Source organism: Glycine soja, chromosome 12, assembly GCF_004193775.1.
Source record: "Glycine soja cultivar W05 chromosome 12, ASM419377v2, whole genome shotgun sequence".
In the NCBI taxonomy this organism is placed as follows: Eukaryota; Viridiplantae; Streptophyta; class Magnoliopsida; order Fabales; family Fabaceae; genus Glycine; species Glycine soja.
Genome location: NC_041013.1, coordinates 39591187 through 39607648, shown reverse-complemented (window position 1 = coordinate 39607648; position 16462 = coordinate 39591187). Strand labels below are relative to the sequence as shown.

The 16462-nt window shown below is 28.8% G+C and overlaps 1 protein-coding gene across 6 annotated transcripts; it reads left to right on the top strand.

Annotated features, from left to right (window-relative positions):
• Positions 1-317: 317 nt before the first annotated feature.
• Positions 318-10378, top strand: LOC114378659 (putative axial regulator YABBY 2). Of its 6 annotated transcripts, none has more exons than XM_028337303.1 (7): positions 318-680; positions 2682-2804; positions 3228-3369; positions 4495-4543; positions 5857-5932; positions 9056-9138; positions 9939-10378. In XM_028337303.1, exons 1-7 carry the CDS (start codon positions 609-611, stop codon positions 9970-9972), a joined length of 579 nt encoding a protein of 192 aa, XP_028193104.1. In that variant the 5' UTR covers positions 318-608; the 3' UTR covers positions 9973-10378. The 6 variants fall into 6 exon arrangements, with proteins under 6 accessions (XP_028193104.1, XP_028193108.1, XP_028193107.1 ...); XM_028337307.1 differs by having other exon boundaries at positions 321-680; positions 3255-3369; XM_028337306.1 differs by having other exon boundaries at positions 330-680; positions 3249-3369.
• The last annotated feature ends 6084 nt before the right edge of the window (positions 10379-16462 follow it).

Here is a 16462-nt window from a genome sequence, read left to right as displayed (position 1 = left end):
TCATAACACATCCACCCCCAACACCCTCACTCTCTGCTTCTCTGTCTTTTACAAAGAAAAACATTTGATTGACATGTAATGTGTTATTTAACACTTAAAAGAGAAAAATTAAAAATAGAAATATAATAGAATTTATAATATGATAAGAAATAATATAAAAAAATAACAGCACATGTTAATAAAATATAAATAAAAGATAATTTATATATCATTACTCCTTTTCAAACACACATACAAACACAAAAATATTTTCACACCTCCTATAATCCATCTTTTCCAATTCATAATTCAAAAGTGTCACTAATCCCACTCACTTCACTGGTTTTCCCCGACCAGACTAGTCCCATCCTAACCATTCAGATTTTAATTTGTACACGTCCTCTCTCTCATACACACTCTCTTTCTTACCCCATTTAAGAAAAATAATAATAACAAAGTTTCTTTTCTTTATTTAACCTTTATGATTCTCTGTCTTATATTCTTCTGGGTCTTCTGTAAATCCTTGATCTAGCTTGTTTCACTTTGTTTCAGTCAAGAAACTCTCCTCTCTATAAATCTACTAAGCAAACACAAAGGACAGTCACAATTTTATTTTTTTTTATAAAAAAATGTCAATGGACATGATGGCAACCGAACGTGTTTGTTATGTTCACTGCAACTTCTGCAACACCACTCTAGCGGTACAGTTCTGAATTCTCTCTTTCTATCTTTCAATCTCTCTCTCTCTCTCTCTCCCTCTCTTTTCCCTGAATTCTTCCAAGTTTGTTGTTATTATACCATGTGTTTCACCAGCTAACAATTTGTCAATAAGGTTTTTCTATATTTTTCTTGAATCGAGATCATGAAAGCAAGGAATTAAAGAAGGGTCACTTCCCCCAAGGAATTGGAATCCATCATTGAAGTGAACTTCTTGACTGGAATAATGTACTTTAGATCATGAATTAATCGACTCCTAAGTCCTATCTTATATTTTATGGGAAAGTGTAACTGGGTTTTCTAAAATAGCCTCTATTTGTGCCAACAAGTTCAGCTAGGGTGTTAATTTGGTTAGAGGCAAGGCAAGTGATACACATATTTAACACTCTCATGAGTAATAGCAGAAGACAAATATTAAACTCGAAATCCAGAAACTTTCAACAATTGTAAGGCATATACTAATTTTAAAGGGTAACAAAGCAATTTTGTGAGCCTGAATATAAGAAATTTGACGGTTGTGAAAAGGTAGGGCTACTCCCAGGTATTAGGGTTCTTGTAATATAGGGAGCCCTTTCCCCTCTTTTTGTTTTTTTTGGTTTAATTTTTCAGAAGAGTATATAGCATCGTATGATCTCACATGCTATATATGTTATGTTGTATAAAAAGTCAACCGCTAGCTGTTTTTGATTTATCAGTATTTTATTTCTTGTTTTCTTTCTGAAGTATTCACACACAGCTCATAAAATTAAATCTATGTGGTGGTTTTTTTTTTCTCTTTCCTCAGTCTATTTCGCTTGATTCCCGTTCACTGATGAGTGATGAGGTTGAAGGTGGTGTATTCTGTTCATCATGATATGCCAGTGAAGCGTCATTTTTTTTTTTTGATGATCAAGAATTTTTCACAATTTCAGACTTATTGCTACCTTTTAAGTACTGAGACAGTGTCCTCTCTTTTCTTTCTACAAGAACTTGTAGCGATTATGACGTCCAGACAAATCCATTTACGCACCAGAAAAATGCCATGCCCTCTCTCTCTCTTTTTTATTTTCCTTTACCTTTCTCCCCTTTCATCATAATATCTCTGTTGAAATTACTCCTTTTGAGAAAGCATTATCTTTCTTTCTTTCTCTCCTCCGATCTTGACACTGCACAAGGAGCAGTAAATTTAATCTGCTTCATGATGGTGGCCATCACTTTTCTTTAATCATACCTGTTTGGTAGCAGTAGTGGTTAACGGTGTATTGTGTTTCAATTTTATTTTCATGGTTTCCGTTCCAGTCATGTCATTTTCATCTTTCTCTTTCCTCCTCGATCGCTATGAGCTACAATGTCTATCTTTTTTTCATCTTTGCCTTGCAGTATCAGCCAAAAAGTGAATGGAAACATTGTGAGAGTGCTAACTTTTAAATTTTGCCATGTCAGTTCCTCAGCTTCCTGCTACGCGCTATTGCTAACTTAACATGTTCTAGTATTCAATATAGCTTGCACTCACTTGCTCTCTCTCATAATGAAACAAAATATTACTACTTCCCTTACCTTTCTCTCTCTCTCAAAACCTCATTTGTCGTCCTCTTCATCAACCTCTTTCTTCTGCCTCACCAACCAATTTGTTTTCTTTTTGCAATGCTGGTGCTTGGAAGCATCTCTCCATTGAATGTGATAGCTTCAATTCTCCAACATTTGTATAAATACTTTAACATCGACAAGTGTGAAGCTCTGATATTAATTTGGTCATGGCGATGGTCCAGACAGTTATGTACGAAATCATTTAATAAAGCATTGAGAATCCCAACTTAGATGATGTATATACATCAAAGTTTGATTTGATCAGTGTTTGACATACACACTACTCTTCTTCAATTCCCTTGTGTGTGAAGGAGAGACAAATTAAGATTATATATTTAGCTTAGTTTCTAGCTAGTGGCTACTGAAATTGAAACTGATAACATGTGTTTGTTTTTGTATTCCGAAACGGGTTTTTGCAGGTTAGTGTTCCATGCAGCAGTTTGCTCACCATAGTTACGGTTAGATGTGGACACTGTGCCAATTTGCTGACAGTTAACATGGGAGCATCACTTCAAACTTTTCCTTCTCAAGACACTACTCAGGTATATATTTCACAAGCTTAATTTTGGTTTCTTTCTTGTATGTATTGGATAATATATACTTACTTCCTTTGTTTCAGATCATATGGCCATTTTAGAAAAAAAAATCATTTCAAAATATATGTCATTTTATAGAATTAATGTTGCATTAAAAAAAAATATCAATGCCATTAATCAATACTTAATACTTAATGAAAGTAGTATGTAGTAAGAATAAATGAATAATTAATTAGAAGACTAAAAGGTATATTAAAAAGTTACTTAATGTTTTTTTTTATAAAATTCAATAAATAAAGTACATTCTTTGTATCAAAATCTTCATCATCATATAATATGAAACGGAGAGAATATCTTTTATTATTTCTATTTACATTTTACACGCCTTTTGTTGGGCTATATACTACATTTATGTGTGTCTTGTCTTAGCGATTTTCTACCGTTGGTAAGTTACAGAGACAGCATCTAAGTGTTCAAGAAGCATGCAGCAAGGAACTAGGATCATCATCAAAGTGCAAATCATTTGAGACTGTAGACCATGAGCAGCAACCTAGGATTCCTCCCATTCGTCGTAAGTTACACAAACTATATTTAATTTATCTCATTAATTCTTATTTAGCTTTTTGGCACACTATATAATATCTGAGTTAGTAATATGAATGAAGAAGCCGGGTCCTATAGCTAGACCAGCCTGAACTTTTTCCGTTAAACTCTGAGAAGGTTTAAGGACAAAATGATTCAGGCTAAGTTATGCCAATTAATGTAAGCAAGCAGAACAATGTCATCATTGAGGCCAGTTGTCCTTAAACTCAGTTTTTCATGAGAGTGGGCGTCCATCTCTCTGAGTAAAAAAAATTTTGGGTACAAAGGTACCCAATTTGGTCTATATTTTCTTCATCCATTTAAGTGTCCCCAACCAGATGGTGACCTTTCGCAACAAATTGACCTATCCTTAATCGATTGCAATCATGTTGTGCCCTAGCTACATTCATAACACTATTTTACATTTACAGTTGCAAGCTAGTTACAACTCGCAGTTAAATAATTCTTTTTACTAATGTTTATTATAATCACATTAATCAATCAGTTGAGATATGTGCAAAAGGATATTTTAATCAAAGAGAAAAAAGCTTTTTCTAACATGATTTGAGAAAATTATTTTTTGCACATTTAAAGAGACAATTTTTGTTGTCTCCATTAATTTTAGAGAATATTTTTAATTGCGTGTGTACGAAATAAAAGGTGAATGAAAGATATAGAAATAATTATATATAGTGTCTAATATCGTATTAATTGTTTGTTTTTCAAATAATGGTACAATATGACTTATATACACTTCTTCATGTCAGATTATTGATTTGATTGTTTATAATAAACTGTGACTACATAAGAATTTTCGTCCCTCTCTTCGTACAAGTAGCAGCTAATGATAATTGAATTGATATTGGTAAGTGATATATACTTTAGTAACTTTTTAGTGGATTGAATGTGCCCCTGTGCCGGCCAGTTCGTCCAACTATATATGTATGGGGACGCCTCTTGCTAAAAGTTCTAGCTCAACCTGATTTAATTTGGTTGTTAGAAAGTCATAGTGTTAATATGTGTTAATTAATTTAAAATTGTTGATTTATGATGTTTATATTTATATTCTATGCAATCTGTTCAATATTTTAACCAAATCATTTTTTTAACACAGCTCCTGAGAAGAGACAACGTGTTCCTTCTGCTTATAACCGGTTCATTAAGTAAGTGATCTTTTCAAATTTACATTTTAAATAAACTTCCTGCCATTTCCCCAGCTACTTTGTACATAATGTATATCCACGCATTCTAATTAGTATATATGGTTGAATAGAGTTTGGATCCCATGATTAATATGTTCCAATTAAAAAAATAAATAGAAGGATTAATGAGAATGACTATTCATGATTCAAATAATATAATTGGTTAAGTGATGGACAAGCATGAGATCATAAATGCATACATTTGAAATAAATCATACTAATATAAACAATTATATACAAATGAAAATTCTTATGTATATAAAATTATTAACAAAATAAAATTTTAATATGACAGTGGCAAAGGGAATGACTACATATTAAAACTTTAGAGTATGTTTCTCAAAAAAGAAAAAAAAAACTTTAGAGAATGTTTATAAATAAAAATATAAAAAAATTCAGATAAATTTGGACACTATTATAACCTGAAACAACATGAAGATAGCTTACAAATATTTGCATCAGTTCCTTTTATTTATCTTTTTTTATAATTAAAGATAGCTTACAAATTAAAAATATAATATTTTAATTTCATTTATATTAAAATTATTTCTTAACTTCTTAATATTCACTATTTTATTTTTCATTTATGATAAACATGTAAAATATTAGGAATTAGGTAAATTAAGAATATATTTAAAAATAATGATTAAAATTGTTTTGAACTTTTTAAAAGATAATAAAATTATCAAGGGAATCTAATTCAGTTGATTGAACAAATTATACAAGTTATTATAAATTTTCTGATATTTTTTCTATTCCTACCAATAAAAAAATAATAAAAACTTCAAAAAATGGACAAATAAAGAAAATTAAGGAAGTAACTTCATTTAAGAAAACGTGTTATGTGGTTAATAATCAGTGCATTTATTATTTTTATAACTCATAATCATTGAATAATGATAATAGGCATCACAGAGATAAAGAAATGTAACAAGTATAATTTTTAGATTTGTTAAACATATTTAGAATTGTAACTTATTAAAATATTTTTTTCTTAAAAGAAAGTTGAAAGCATATTAACACAAGGTGTTACCAAAAAATATATATTAATACAAAAGGTATTAATATACTCTTCTTATTTTCCAAAATGAATATTTTAATTAGTAAATTATGACTTGAAATTGTTAAATTACTTAAAGATATAATTGGTTAACATATTTTTCTAAAAGAAAAAATAAGTCAACAAAGTCATTATGTGCGTTTTCATGACATTGTAATTTTTCTCTGAATACACCTGTTATTCCATTTGGATATATACATCATTCTGGTTGCAGGGAAGAAATACAAAGAATTAAGGCTAGTAATCCAGATATCAGCCACAGGGAAGCATTTAGCACAGCAGCCAAAAACGTGAGTTTAAGCTTTATTACTATTTTTTTTCCATTTTTGCATATGTATACCGGTATATGAATGCATGCAAGTTCTATCTCTATTTTTTTCACTCACATGTGATGACTACACAATAAAAAATAACTTTGTCGTTTATATGAACTCGGTGAAGGTTGAAATCCAATATGCCCACAATTATTGTAGAAATTTTACCAATAAAGCTAATGTCTCCTTCCAGTTAGATGCTGCAGGTTTATATCAAACTTGTGTGTAGTAATGGCAACTGATCATGTCCTTCTACTACTACCTATAATGAGGGTTGCTCTTATTTAAGCAGTTAATACAGTGATAAATACAAACATGCATGTAGAGCTGAGAAAATGGTTTGCATTGTAAAAGACGGAACTACAAAAAAAGGAAAGTGTTAAATAAATTAACTCAAATTTAAGAAGTGTTGCTATATATTGCTATTAGAATAAATTAAGATGATATGTGCAGTAAAAAAAATGATATGTAAAGTTCTGTATATGTCTAGAATATGATGCAAAACCGTATGCAACATTATAAACCATTGCATGTTATTATCAGTATTGTATAAACTAATATCTTGTTAATTTAACCGAGACTACTCCTGATATGCTTAACTTATACTAAGAAGTCGATCTAAAAATACGTAACACTTGGCCTTATTAAAAATGGGAAACACTTGAGAGATCTATAAGATTCAATATCTGATAAATACATGCATTACATAAATTATATACATTGTTGAATGGTGATATTTACACATACATCACACTTTTTACATTTTATTAATAAGATATAAATTTCAGTGTACTTACACATTATTGGTCATATACAATGAAGTGAGTTCTATATATAAGGCAATGAATTGAATTAACTCAATATGATTTCAAGACTTGACTTTTTAGTTGAAGTAAATAAGTTTAAGTTAAATTAAAATTGAATTTGTTAACTAATTAAGCTGAACTTGAATTAAGTATTGTTTGATTTATTTGGTTCATGAATTAAGGATGAGTTATGTGAATTATTTGAATAAAGTCCCATTTTAGTCTTTAAGATTATAAATGTTAGTTATTTTAGTCTATTAGTATATATGGAATAGTTGTTTTGCTTTTCATTTCATTTCTTACTATCATTCTGTTCAAAAGAAGAAGTAAATGATGTTTTGTTAATGACTTGAACTCAGAAGTCAATCAAATTGATAGTTCGTAAACGTAAATTAAACTGAACTTAAACTAAAATAATTAGTTCTAGTAAGCTAATTTTGACTCACATTGACTAATTTCTAACCTTATCTACATAAGTTGGTCATGCGTAACAATGGTGATTTACAATTATTATTTTTTACATTATTTTACGTTTTTTATAAGTGAAAATAACATTTAGCATGAGAACCAATTCTCACATAGTTGTGATTTTTCATTCCTTTTAATGACTTTCAATTGTTCACACCTCTCTCTACTCGATCTTCCTTTCGTTTCAATGACATGCATGTTTCATACTGGACTTTCTAATAAAATTCTACAGTATAGGGTAAATATATATTACGTAACGTAAAAAGATTGTCAAAAACCTATCCTCCTTCGTAGAAAACCAGTTAATGTTCTATACATAAATTTATACATTTCTTTTAACACCAGTCACTTTTGAAAACTGAAAAATAGAATGGGGAAAGTGATCTGATGTGGTTTTGATATGTGTAAGAAGTAGGCAATAACCATTTAGATGTTGGGATATTATTGTAGGAAAAATGGTGTAAAAAGTAATGTATATAAGTTAAATTAATACAAGATCTACGCATTGATTTTTTTTTTATCCATCAAAATCGAAGGTGTTATCAGAGATTATTTATAATAATACACACTTTGTTCAACCAATTGAATCTAGATCACCTTAATATTTATTCATTGGTTATGACAAAATAATTTTTTCTCAAAAAAATATAAATGAAATGGCTTGGTCAAGTCTGTAAGAAGAAGGATATGATGCAATTCTTTTATGACTGTTTCTTTTACCTGACTTTGTTGAAAATTTGATTTTCAATTATGCAAAATAAGTTTAACATTGAAAAGGAATGTACAAAGTACAGATTTTAGAAGTATAAGAATTATGAAGCTAATACTTTGAAGTTTTGAAGAGACGGAGAATTATGGTTTCTTTAATTTTTTTTGTATGTTAATCTCCGTAGTTTTCTTTTTTTTTTTTACTCCTTGGTTTTCAAACTCTCTTAACTTGGTAATATTTTATGGTCTATAGTTCAGTTCAAAGTCAAACTTTTAACTTTATAAAGGTTTAAGCTAAGATGAGTGAGTATACAATGGTCTTTTTTCTGATTGATGTATACTGATCCTGCATGTTATTTCTTTTTATGCTTTTGATTTGGTCTTATAAGACTTTTATATATGGGTTAGAATACCTTTTATTCTTCATTTCTTAATAAAATTTTGCTTATAAGAAAATAGTTCAGTTTAAACTCAACATCACAGTTTTTTTTTCCTTATCACATAACCTATTGCATTTTTTACTTTCTTTTTCTTGTCTTTCTATTAATTTCTCTCTTCTTCACACTCCAAGATAAGGTGTAAAAATATTATTTTTTAAAAAAATTAATTAGAATACATTGATATAGATTATTTTATAATATTATCCAATTATAAATTTCTATTCATAATAAGATGAATAAGATTGTTGACTTTTGTTATTTATTGTTTTAAGAATATTTTTTTAATTAATTAATAATATAAAAATATTTACACTCACAATATATCAAAACTAAACTCTTATTTTTATTCTTAGTTTGTCTTTAGATCAGTAAGAGAATTGCCTTTTTTTTAGGTCTTGTGTATATATACACACGTTTTTGAACATTCAAGTCTAAGTTCTAAGTGGATAACGGCATAAAAAAAATCCCAAATTAGGATATTATAAACAAAGTGAAGAGGTGGAAGGACCAAAGACATAAGATTTTTTAACTGAAACATAATTTCTATTTAAACATATTGCAAGTGTCTGATCCTGATCTCTGGATAAATAATCATTTTGCAGGATTTTTTTAGGTTTATGTGCACACACACATTCACACCCATGTAATTGACTTCTTGATAAATCATCATTTTGCAGGGCTTTTGTAGGGCAAACACACACATGATTTGGCGTGTCTATATATATAGAAAAACATCTAATTTCTCTTTTGCAACCATTAGGTACTGTATGAAATCAAGTTTGATACCTAGCAGAATTTATGGAATCACTTTCTTAAACCAAAAACATTTAAAACAGCCCCATATATATAGCTTATGATTCTAGATTTTGTTTTTGTAGGCATGTATACTTCCCCTGTTCATGATGGTATTAGTCCAAAATTTCCAATCTTATATGCATTTAAGTTAGATGCCAAAGTCTGCAACATGCGATTCCATTTTATGCTTTCCTCCAAATTTATAACTCCCATGCACTGTAACATGCTCTGCACGATATTAATTTGTTGGCCAATATATATAATTTAAGCCACATATATACAGGTAGGAAATTGAAAAATGAGACCTTAATTTATTACTGAAATTATTGACAGGTTAAGTCAGAGTTATTCTAATTCCTACGTTTTAGTTTGTACAAGAATTATCTATCACAACTTCTGTGAGCCAATTTGGTGTTTTTATATCCTATATATATATATATATGATTTAAACTGATATATTGATATTGTACTAGTATATATCCAATTTGAAACTTTTATGGTATGTTTGGTTGGATGGAAGGAAAATAAGAAAAGAATGAAAAGTTTAAAATTTGAATCGAAAGAAAATAATAGAAGAAAAAATTTAAATTTTTGTATCTACAAAAACAATTTTTTCTTTCATTTTCTCTCCAAAGCAGAAAAAAATATTTGGTTAGTTGTGTTTTTTTTTTTTTTATTTCTTTCCTTTCATATTTTTTCTCCTACCAAACTGAACCATTAATTTTCCTTTCTGATTTGTCTCATCTTATATGAATTTATATGCAGTGGGCACATTTCCCTCACATTCACTTTGGGTTAAAGCTAGACGGCAATAAGCAAGCAAAGTTGGACCAGGGTGATGGTACTCAAAAGTCTAACGGATTTTACTGATTACATATATATAAACGGAAGTTTATCATTATCAACTGGTTTTTTCTGTGCTTGACCTAAATCAGTGAAAAATGAGGTTGATCAAATTTCCTAATCATACCAACTGGATGGGAAGACTCTCCTGAAAATTGACCTCAGCATCTCACCCATCTTTAATATATATTATTATTATAATATGTATGCATGTGTTGCGCGCCCTATTCTAGATGTTATGAAATGATTGCTATTCTTGTGATTGCATTAAATTACTATGTTGAACTTAGTCTCTTAAGTAATTAAACATTATTGTAAGTTTCCTTCTCTTTATAATAATGTGTCTTTCTATTTAGTAACAATCTATATCTGCTTCCTCTTTTGGATGATTGCGTCTCAACATATCAAAGGACGATTGCATCATTTTATTCTTTTGATGATAAGCAATGAAGCTAGCAACCATGTGTCACTCTCTCATCCTCGAAGAGGACCACTTGAACAGTGCTTTTCGTCTTTGAGATGGTTACCATTTGACCCTTCTTTAGGTACATGGTGCTTCATCCAGAGGGACAATCTTTTATCCACCATGTTTCATGAGGGTATTTTTATTTTCTCTTTTTTTGGAGGGTGTTGTTCTTAATACCTTGGACTTTTGTGCTGTGGGGCTATCTGAACCAATTCGATTCCACAACCAACCATCCTTCTGAAATAAATAAAAATCAAATAGTTGGAATTGTTAATTTTCTCTTCCTCGATCTGTTTGGTTGATTCTTTTGTTGTTCTTCAATTCTTGGACCGTCTTGTTCAGTTAATGCAGTGCAGCCTTCTGAAAGGACACCATACAGTGCAGGTGTTGCATGCATGTCTTCCTCTGTCGCGTTCACAGAAGTCAAGTTTTTTTTTTTAATCTTTTAAGAAAAGGAACTGTACAGAAGGAAGTGATCAAAGAAAAACTACAATTTCCTATAATTAAAACCTAATTCATAGCATCTTCCAAGTTTCATAAAAAACAATATAAACTTCATTGCAACAAGTATATTATTGACTGAAGCGAATTAATAAGAGACTATGATTTGATCCCGGAATAAAATCTTATTGAAACTACTCGTAAGTCTACTACTTTTTTTTTAACCACTGTAATGGCCCTTTGTTTTCAGGTGACACATCAAGATATTTCTTCACACAAGTTTCAGTCATTTGAATTACACTAATTGAATAAATCATATTTTATGATAATCGAATTCAGGTTCTCTCCCCAAATTTACTTTGTGTTGCACCTACACCCATTGAATAGTCTGTCAGTCTAGTTAGTGATAGTCATGTTAGTTCATAAATCTAGCTAATACTCGGTGAAAGGCTTATTGTTTTGAAAATCTATTTGTCTGTTTAAGAACAAGATCATTCGTCTATATATTAAAGGCTTGATGTAAAATACTACAACAATAAAATTTCATCCTATTAAATAACATCAACTATATAGATCATATGGCGTCATTTCATATAAAATCAACCTTTAAAAAACTAATAAAAAAAGTCAGATATTTATAAAGACCAAGTCAAAAACCTAAATTAAAATGCTCGTGATGATAGAATAACATGTGACACTTAAATGGTAAGAATAAAGCAAGTCACATGCTTAGGCAAAATTTGACTTAGTCTAACTTACTACCACAAAATAAATTATGCATGCAATACAAGAAAAGGTTAAAAAAAGAAAAGAACAAAAAAATTCTTTTGACCGCTTTTGAGTCTTTTTTCCTTTCTATATCATTCTCCTTTATTTCCTTCAAACTCTCTCCTTAATTTATATAATAATAATATAGGCAATCAGCAAAAGATAAACAATAACAATAATAACAAAATTTGTGTGCATTTACGCATAACTTTGATAATTTAAGTTATATATCTTTTTCTGAAAAGATGATTTTTTTATTGAATTGAATTAGATTTTATATTGAAAACCAATCGAATCCAAATCAAATCAATTTTTTTATATAAAAAAGTTTAGGTGAATTAAATTTTAGAGACTCATAAGATTAGAACTTAATTGTCTCAAGATTAGATTCACATAGTATTTACATAGTTATTTACAAATCGTCAACCAACAAGATTTACACTTCAACAAGATTTTCAAATCAACTTTTTTATGTAGTCAAATTATTCAATAATTAATTACATGATCATGTATTTAAAAACTTCTATAAAATATCTTCTAAAAAAACTTATATAAAATAGAAATGTGTTGTCTATTATATATTTGTTTTTTTATAAATTATAAAATTATACTAAACATACAACTTTAATTTATAATTTGAATTGTGAGATGTGATGTTTGATGTTGAATTAATTTGTATGCTTTATTTTTTTTTTAATATTTGTATACTTTTTTAATTTGACCAGACTGAATTTGCTTTTAAAATTAAACCGATTGAATAATAAAAAAAATTATTAGATCAAATAATTATCTTCCTCTGATCTAAGTCAAGCTGTGAACACCTCAATAAAATATTTACAACACTTCTCAAATAAACTACAAATGCTAATATTTTATTAAAAAAGTCTTGTGATTTTTCTTTGATCGATTTTTTTAATAAAGCTTAAACCTTCAAATTTTACTTGCAAACTGAATTTTAAAAATTTCAAAAAGGATAATTATTTAGGATTACTGTTACAATTTTTATAGTAAGTATATTATAAACAATCTGTTCATTCATATCTTATATAATGCATGCCCTGCCCTACCAGCACCCATAAATTTATCATAACTTATCAAAATGCTCTAGCTGGTAAGAATATTGGAGGGCACATGCAGATAGAGTTTGTTGTTCTCACGAATCCATGAAGTGGCTAAAGATACAAAATGCTTCAGTAATGTTGACAAGACGTATGGTTTAACACAGTGGCATGAGTGGGCTCTATATGGGTCAAAACGCGCATGCTTTGTTGGAAAATCCGACTATTTTGTGATGCCCTCAATCTAATGGGGTCGTGACTGTCTCTGAATCATCACATTGCAATCCTTTATTCAAGGGAAAAACAGCTCCACAGTCACCAGATACTCCAACAAACCACCCTAATCCCCTTATTCGTGGGGTTTTCTCTACTGTTATTATTGTCGCATTAAATGAACTATCAATTGATTATATGGAAGAATTTTTTTAAAAAAAAATAAGTTAAAATCAATTTTTCATTTGTTAATTTATAAAAAAATAGTTCTATAATTTTTTTAAAAGATAAAAAAGACATCTACAAATTAACTAATAATTAATTAATAGAGATATCATTTTAACTTATAGAGAATTTTATTTCATTCTTTTCTTCTTGTTTTATCATCCTAGAAGTACTTCTAGCTAAAGAAATTGATCCAAATAAGCCCATATATATTGTAGGCTTAATTTGATTTGCTTCTACTTTATGACTTAATTAGTGACTTTAATTAATTTAGACTAAAATCTTCAAATGAAAAAACTTCGATTTGGATTAATTAAAAGTCAGTTTCAGCCTCCTCCTACATATAAAAGCAAATAAAGAAAAAAAATATTTTTTATGCATTAGCAGTTTGACAAACAATATAGATAAATTTTATAATGTTAATTAATTAAAAATTATTTTAAATATAACTTTTAGAATAATTATTATAAAAAATAATTTAAGCATTGAAAATATATAAAAAAAAACTTTTATACTAACACCTAATTACAAAATCTCATGTATGATCAGTTTGTTATTAACTTTTATGATAACACCTTTTAAATTATATTTATTATAATTTTTTATTAGTTGACAGGATAAAAAAATTTGCATTATAAAAGTTAAACTCTTATTATAGAAGCTTATAATTTAATTTATCATTATATAATAATTTATAATTAAACAAAAATGTAAAATAATAATTTTCTTACTTTTTTTAAGCAAATGATTTTCTTACATACTTTTGTAAAGTTTCATTTTAATGTTAAGAAAACATATAAAAAAAACTCTGAAATTCAGATATGGGAAGTCTTCTTGTTTTCATTTAATAGTGTCCAGCTGTTGAGCACATGACATGATTATACACTACACACTACTAGTGTCATTCTATTTGCACCTGTTGATATATATATATATATAAAAGTTAAATTTCAATGTTTGTTGAAATATTAAACAATGTAGAGTATAGCAAGATTATATATACATAATAGCATGATTGGCAGCACAAGAATATATGAAAAGGAAATGAAAAATAATAGTAATGGGCAGAGAGAGAGTTTTGAAAGTGAGGAGGAAGAAGAGAAGAGGTTGTCCAGTGGGAGATAAGGTTAAAAGTAGAGAATCTGAAACGTCAAATCAAAATAAGTTGGTGGGTTAATTGGATGCATGTGTGTATGGCATGGATCTTGTCTGAAAGAAAGATAGCTAGATAGATGGGTGACTTGACTTTATCTTTGGGTTGCAGAAAACAATAAATGAATGTTTCTGACTGTCATTTCACTTACGCCGTTGCCAATTTGCAGTGCCCAGTAGGACCATCAACCATCGAGAGATTCCTTTCTGGACCAAACACCCCCGCTACTCTTTTTGGCTTCCAATGCCCTACTTCTCAGGGCATGCCATTCCTTATATTATTAATTAATCAACTACTAATATATATGAAATTGCATTATTATTATTATGTATATATCTCTTTCTATGTTGTGTTTATTATTTTTTTAAAACCACTTCATTTATCACGGGTGATAATTTTATTTGAATTGAATAAGATTATTATAAACAATTTTTTTTAAGAATTTAGTTATTCTTTTTGAAACATATGAAAACTGATTAATATTTGTATACACTTATATAGAATTTAATCATCCTATTTTATTTTCTCTTTCCCATTAATTTCCCATATAATTTTTTTTATTTTAATAGGCTCTACACATAAAAAATTATAAAGATCGGTATAATATTTTTCAAAGACTTTTCTAAAAACATATTTAATTTGATCGATGCAATAGATATTTAATGATATTTTGACTTCAAAATTCAAAGAATATTAAATAATATAAATAAGATAATAATCTTATTTAATTCAAGTAAGATGTGATGATGGGAGAAAAATAATGTGGTTTATGGTAATGGCATGAACACATAGTAAGCTACTAATTTCATGATTACAAAAATATGCAATAACAATAAACTCTTACTCGATGAAGTTGATTAAATAAACTACCAGACACTGTTTAACACAATTAAAAATTAAACCTTCAAAAATATTATTTACCTGGACATTTTCCTTGACCTTCTTTTAAAGTTTTTTTTTATCTCCCTCTCCTCCTTTTCACAAAATAAATCATGCAATCTACTCATTTGATAGGTGTTTCTTGTTACCTTCTTGTGTCACAATTACCTTAACCGATTCTCTGTGAAATCTTTTTTTACAAAATCTTGAAACTTGATCGAAATTTCACACCAAGCATAGTAACAAATATTGAGTACGGAACAAATCAGTGTGATTTCTGGAAAATAACAAACAAAAAACACTTATACTTATTCTAAAAAAATTAAAAATTTTACCACATGTTTGAATAATTAACATCATGAACACATGTATATTCGATTTTTTCTCTCTCGTTAAATCAATTGAAAAACGCAAAAACATGTATAGTAACTTTAGATTACATGTGGATCTATTGTTTTACGAAGTAGAATCGAAAATAAACCTAGTTTGATCACAAATTACACAATTCTTTTTAGGAAATCCACCTAAAGTTCAACTGCCAAATAACACATTTTCGTGAACATTTTGATTTTGGAGTTCAAACGAGAACATAATTAGTTGTGGAAATTTTAAAATTTAGTTTACTTGAAATTATAATTAAAAGAAAAGTTGCTAGTATTTTGAGCTGATGTTCTCTCTCTCCAAAATCCTTCCCTCTACTAAATAAACAGTAAAGCAACTGATATCACAAATATATTTTATAATTTGATTTCCCTGATCTTTTTCTACTTTACCTTTCTTCTTTTTTTCGGACAAGATAACTGAAACCCGCAAAGATTACCAGCTTCAGCAGTTTGTGTAAGCTGGGTGCCTGGGTGATCTCAAGATAAGTCTCCCGCTAAAGAGGCTAGAGAATGTTTACAACTAAGAACGACATAATGCTGATCAAATAGCAGAATTCAAAAAGCCAGTGGTCCTCCTCCTTGTTAGGCTTAAGGCTGCCTCAAGTACTATGGTGTACTACAACAATCAAAGAGGGGTCTGGCACGTCTTACACTAAATTGGAAACCAAGGAAATGTGGTCCATCCTGATGAGAACTAACAAGTGTTAAGACATTAGGGGATTATTTGTGACACTCTCTATCTCACACATATATACTAATAATAAAAAGAATAATAAATCAGAATTAATTAAAGAATTTTAAAATGCATCTAAATAAAAGCATTTTAAAAGACTAAAAGGTTCACATTCACTTTTCACTAT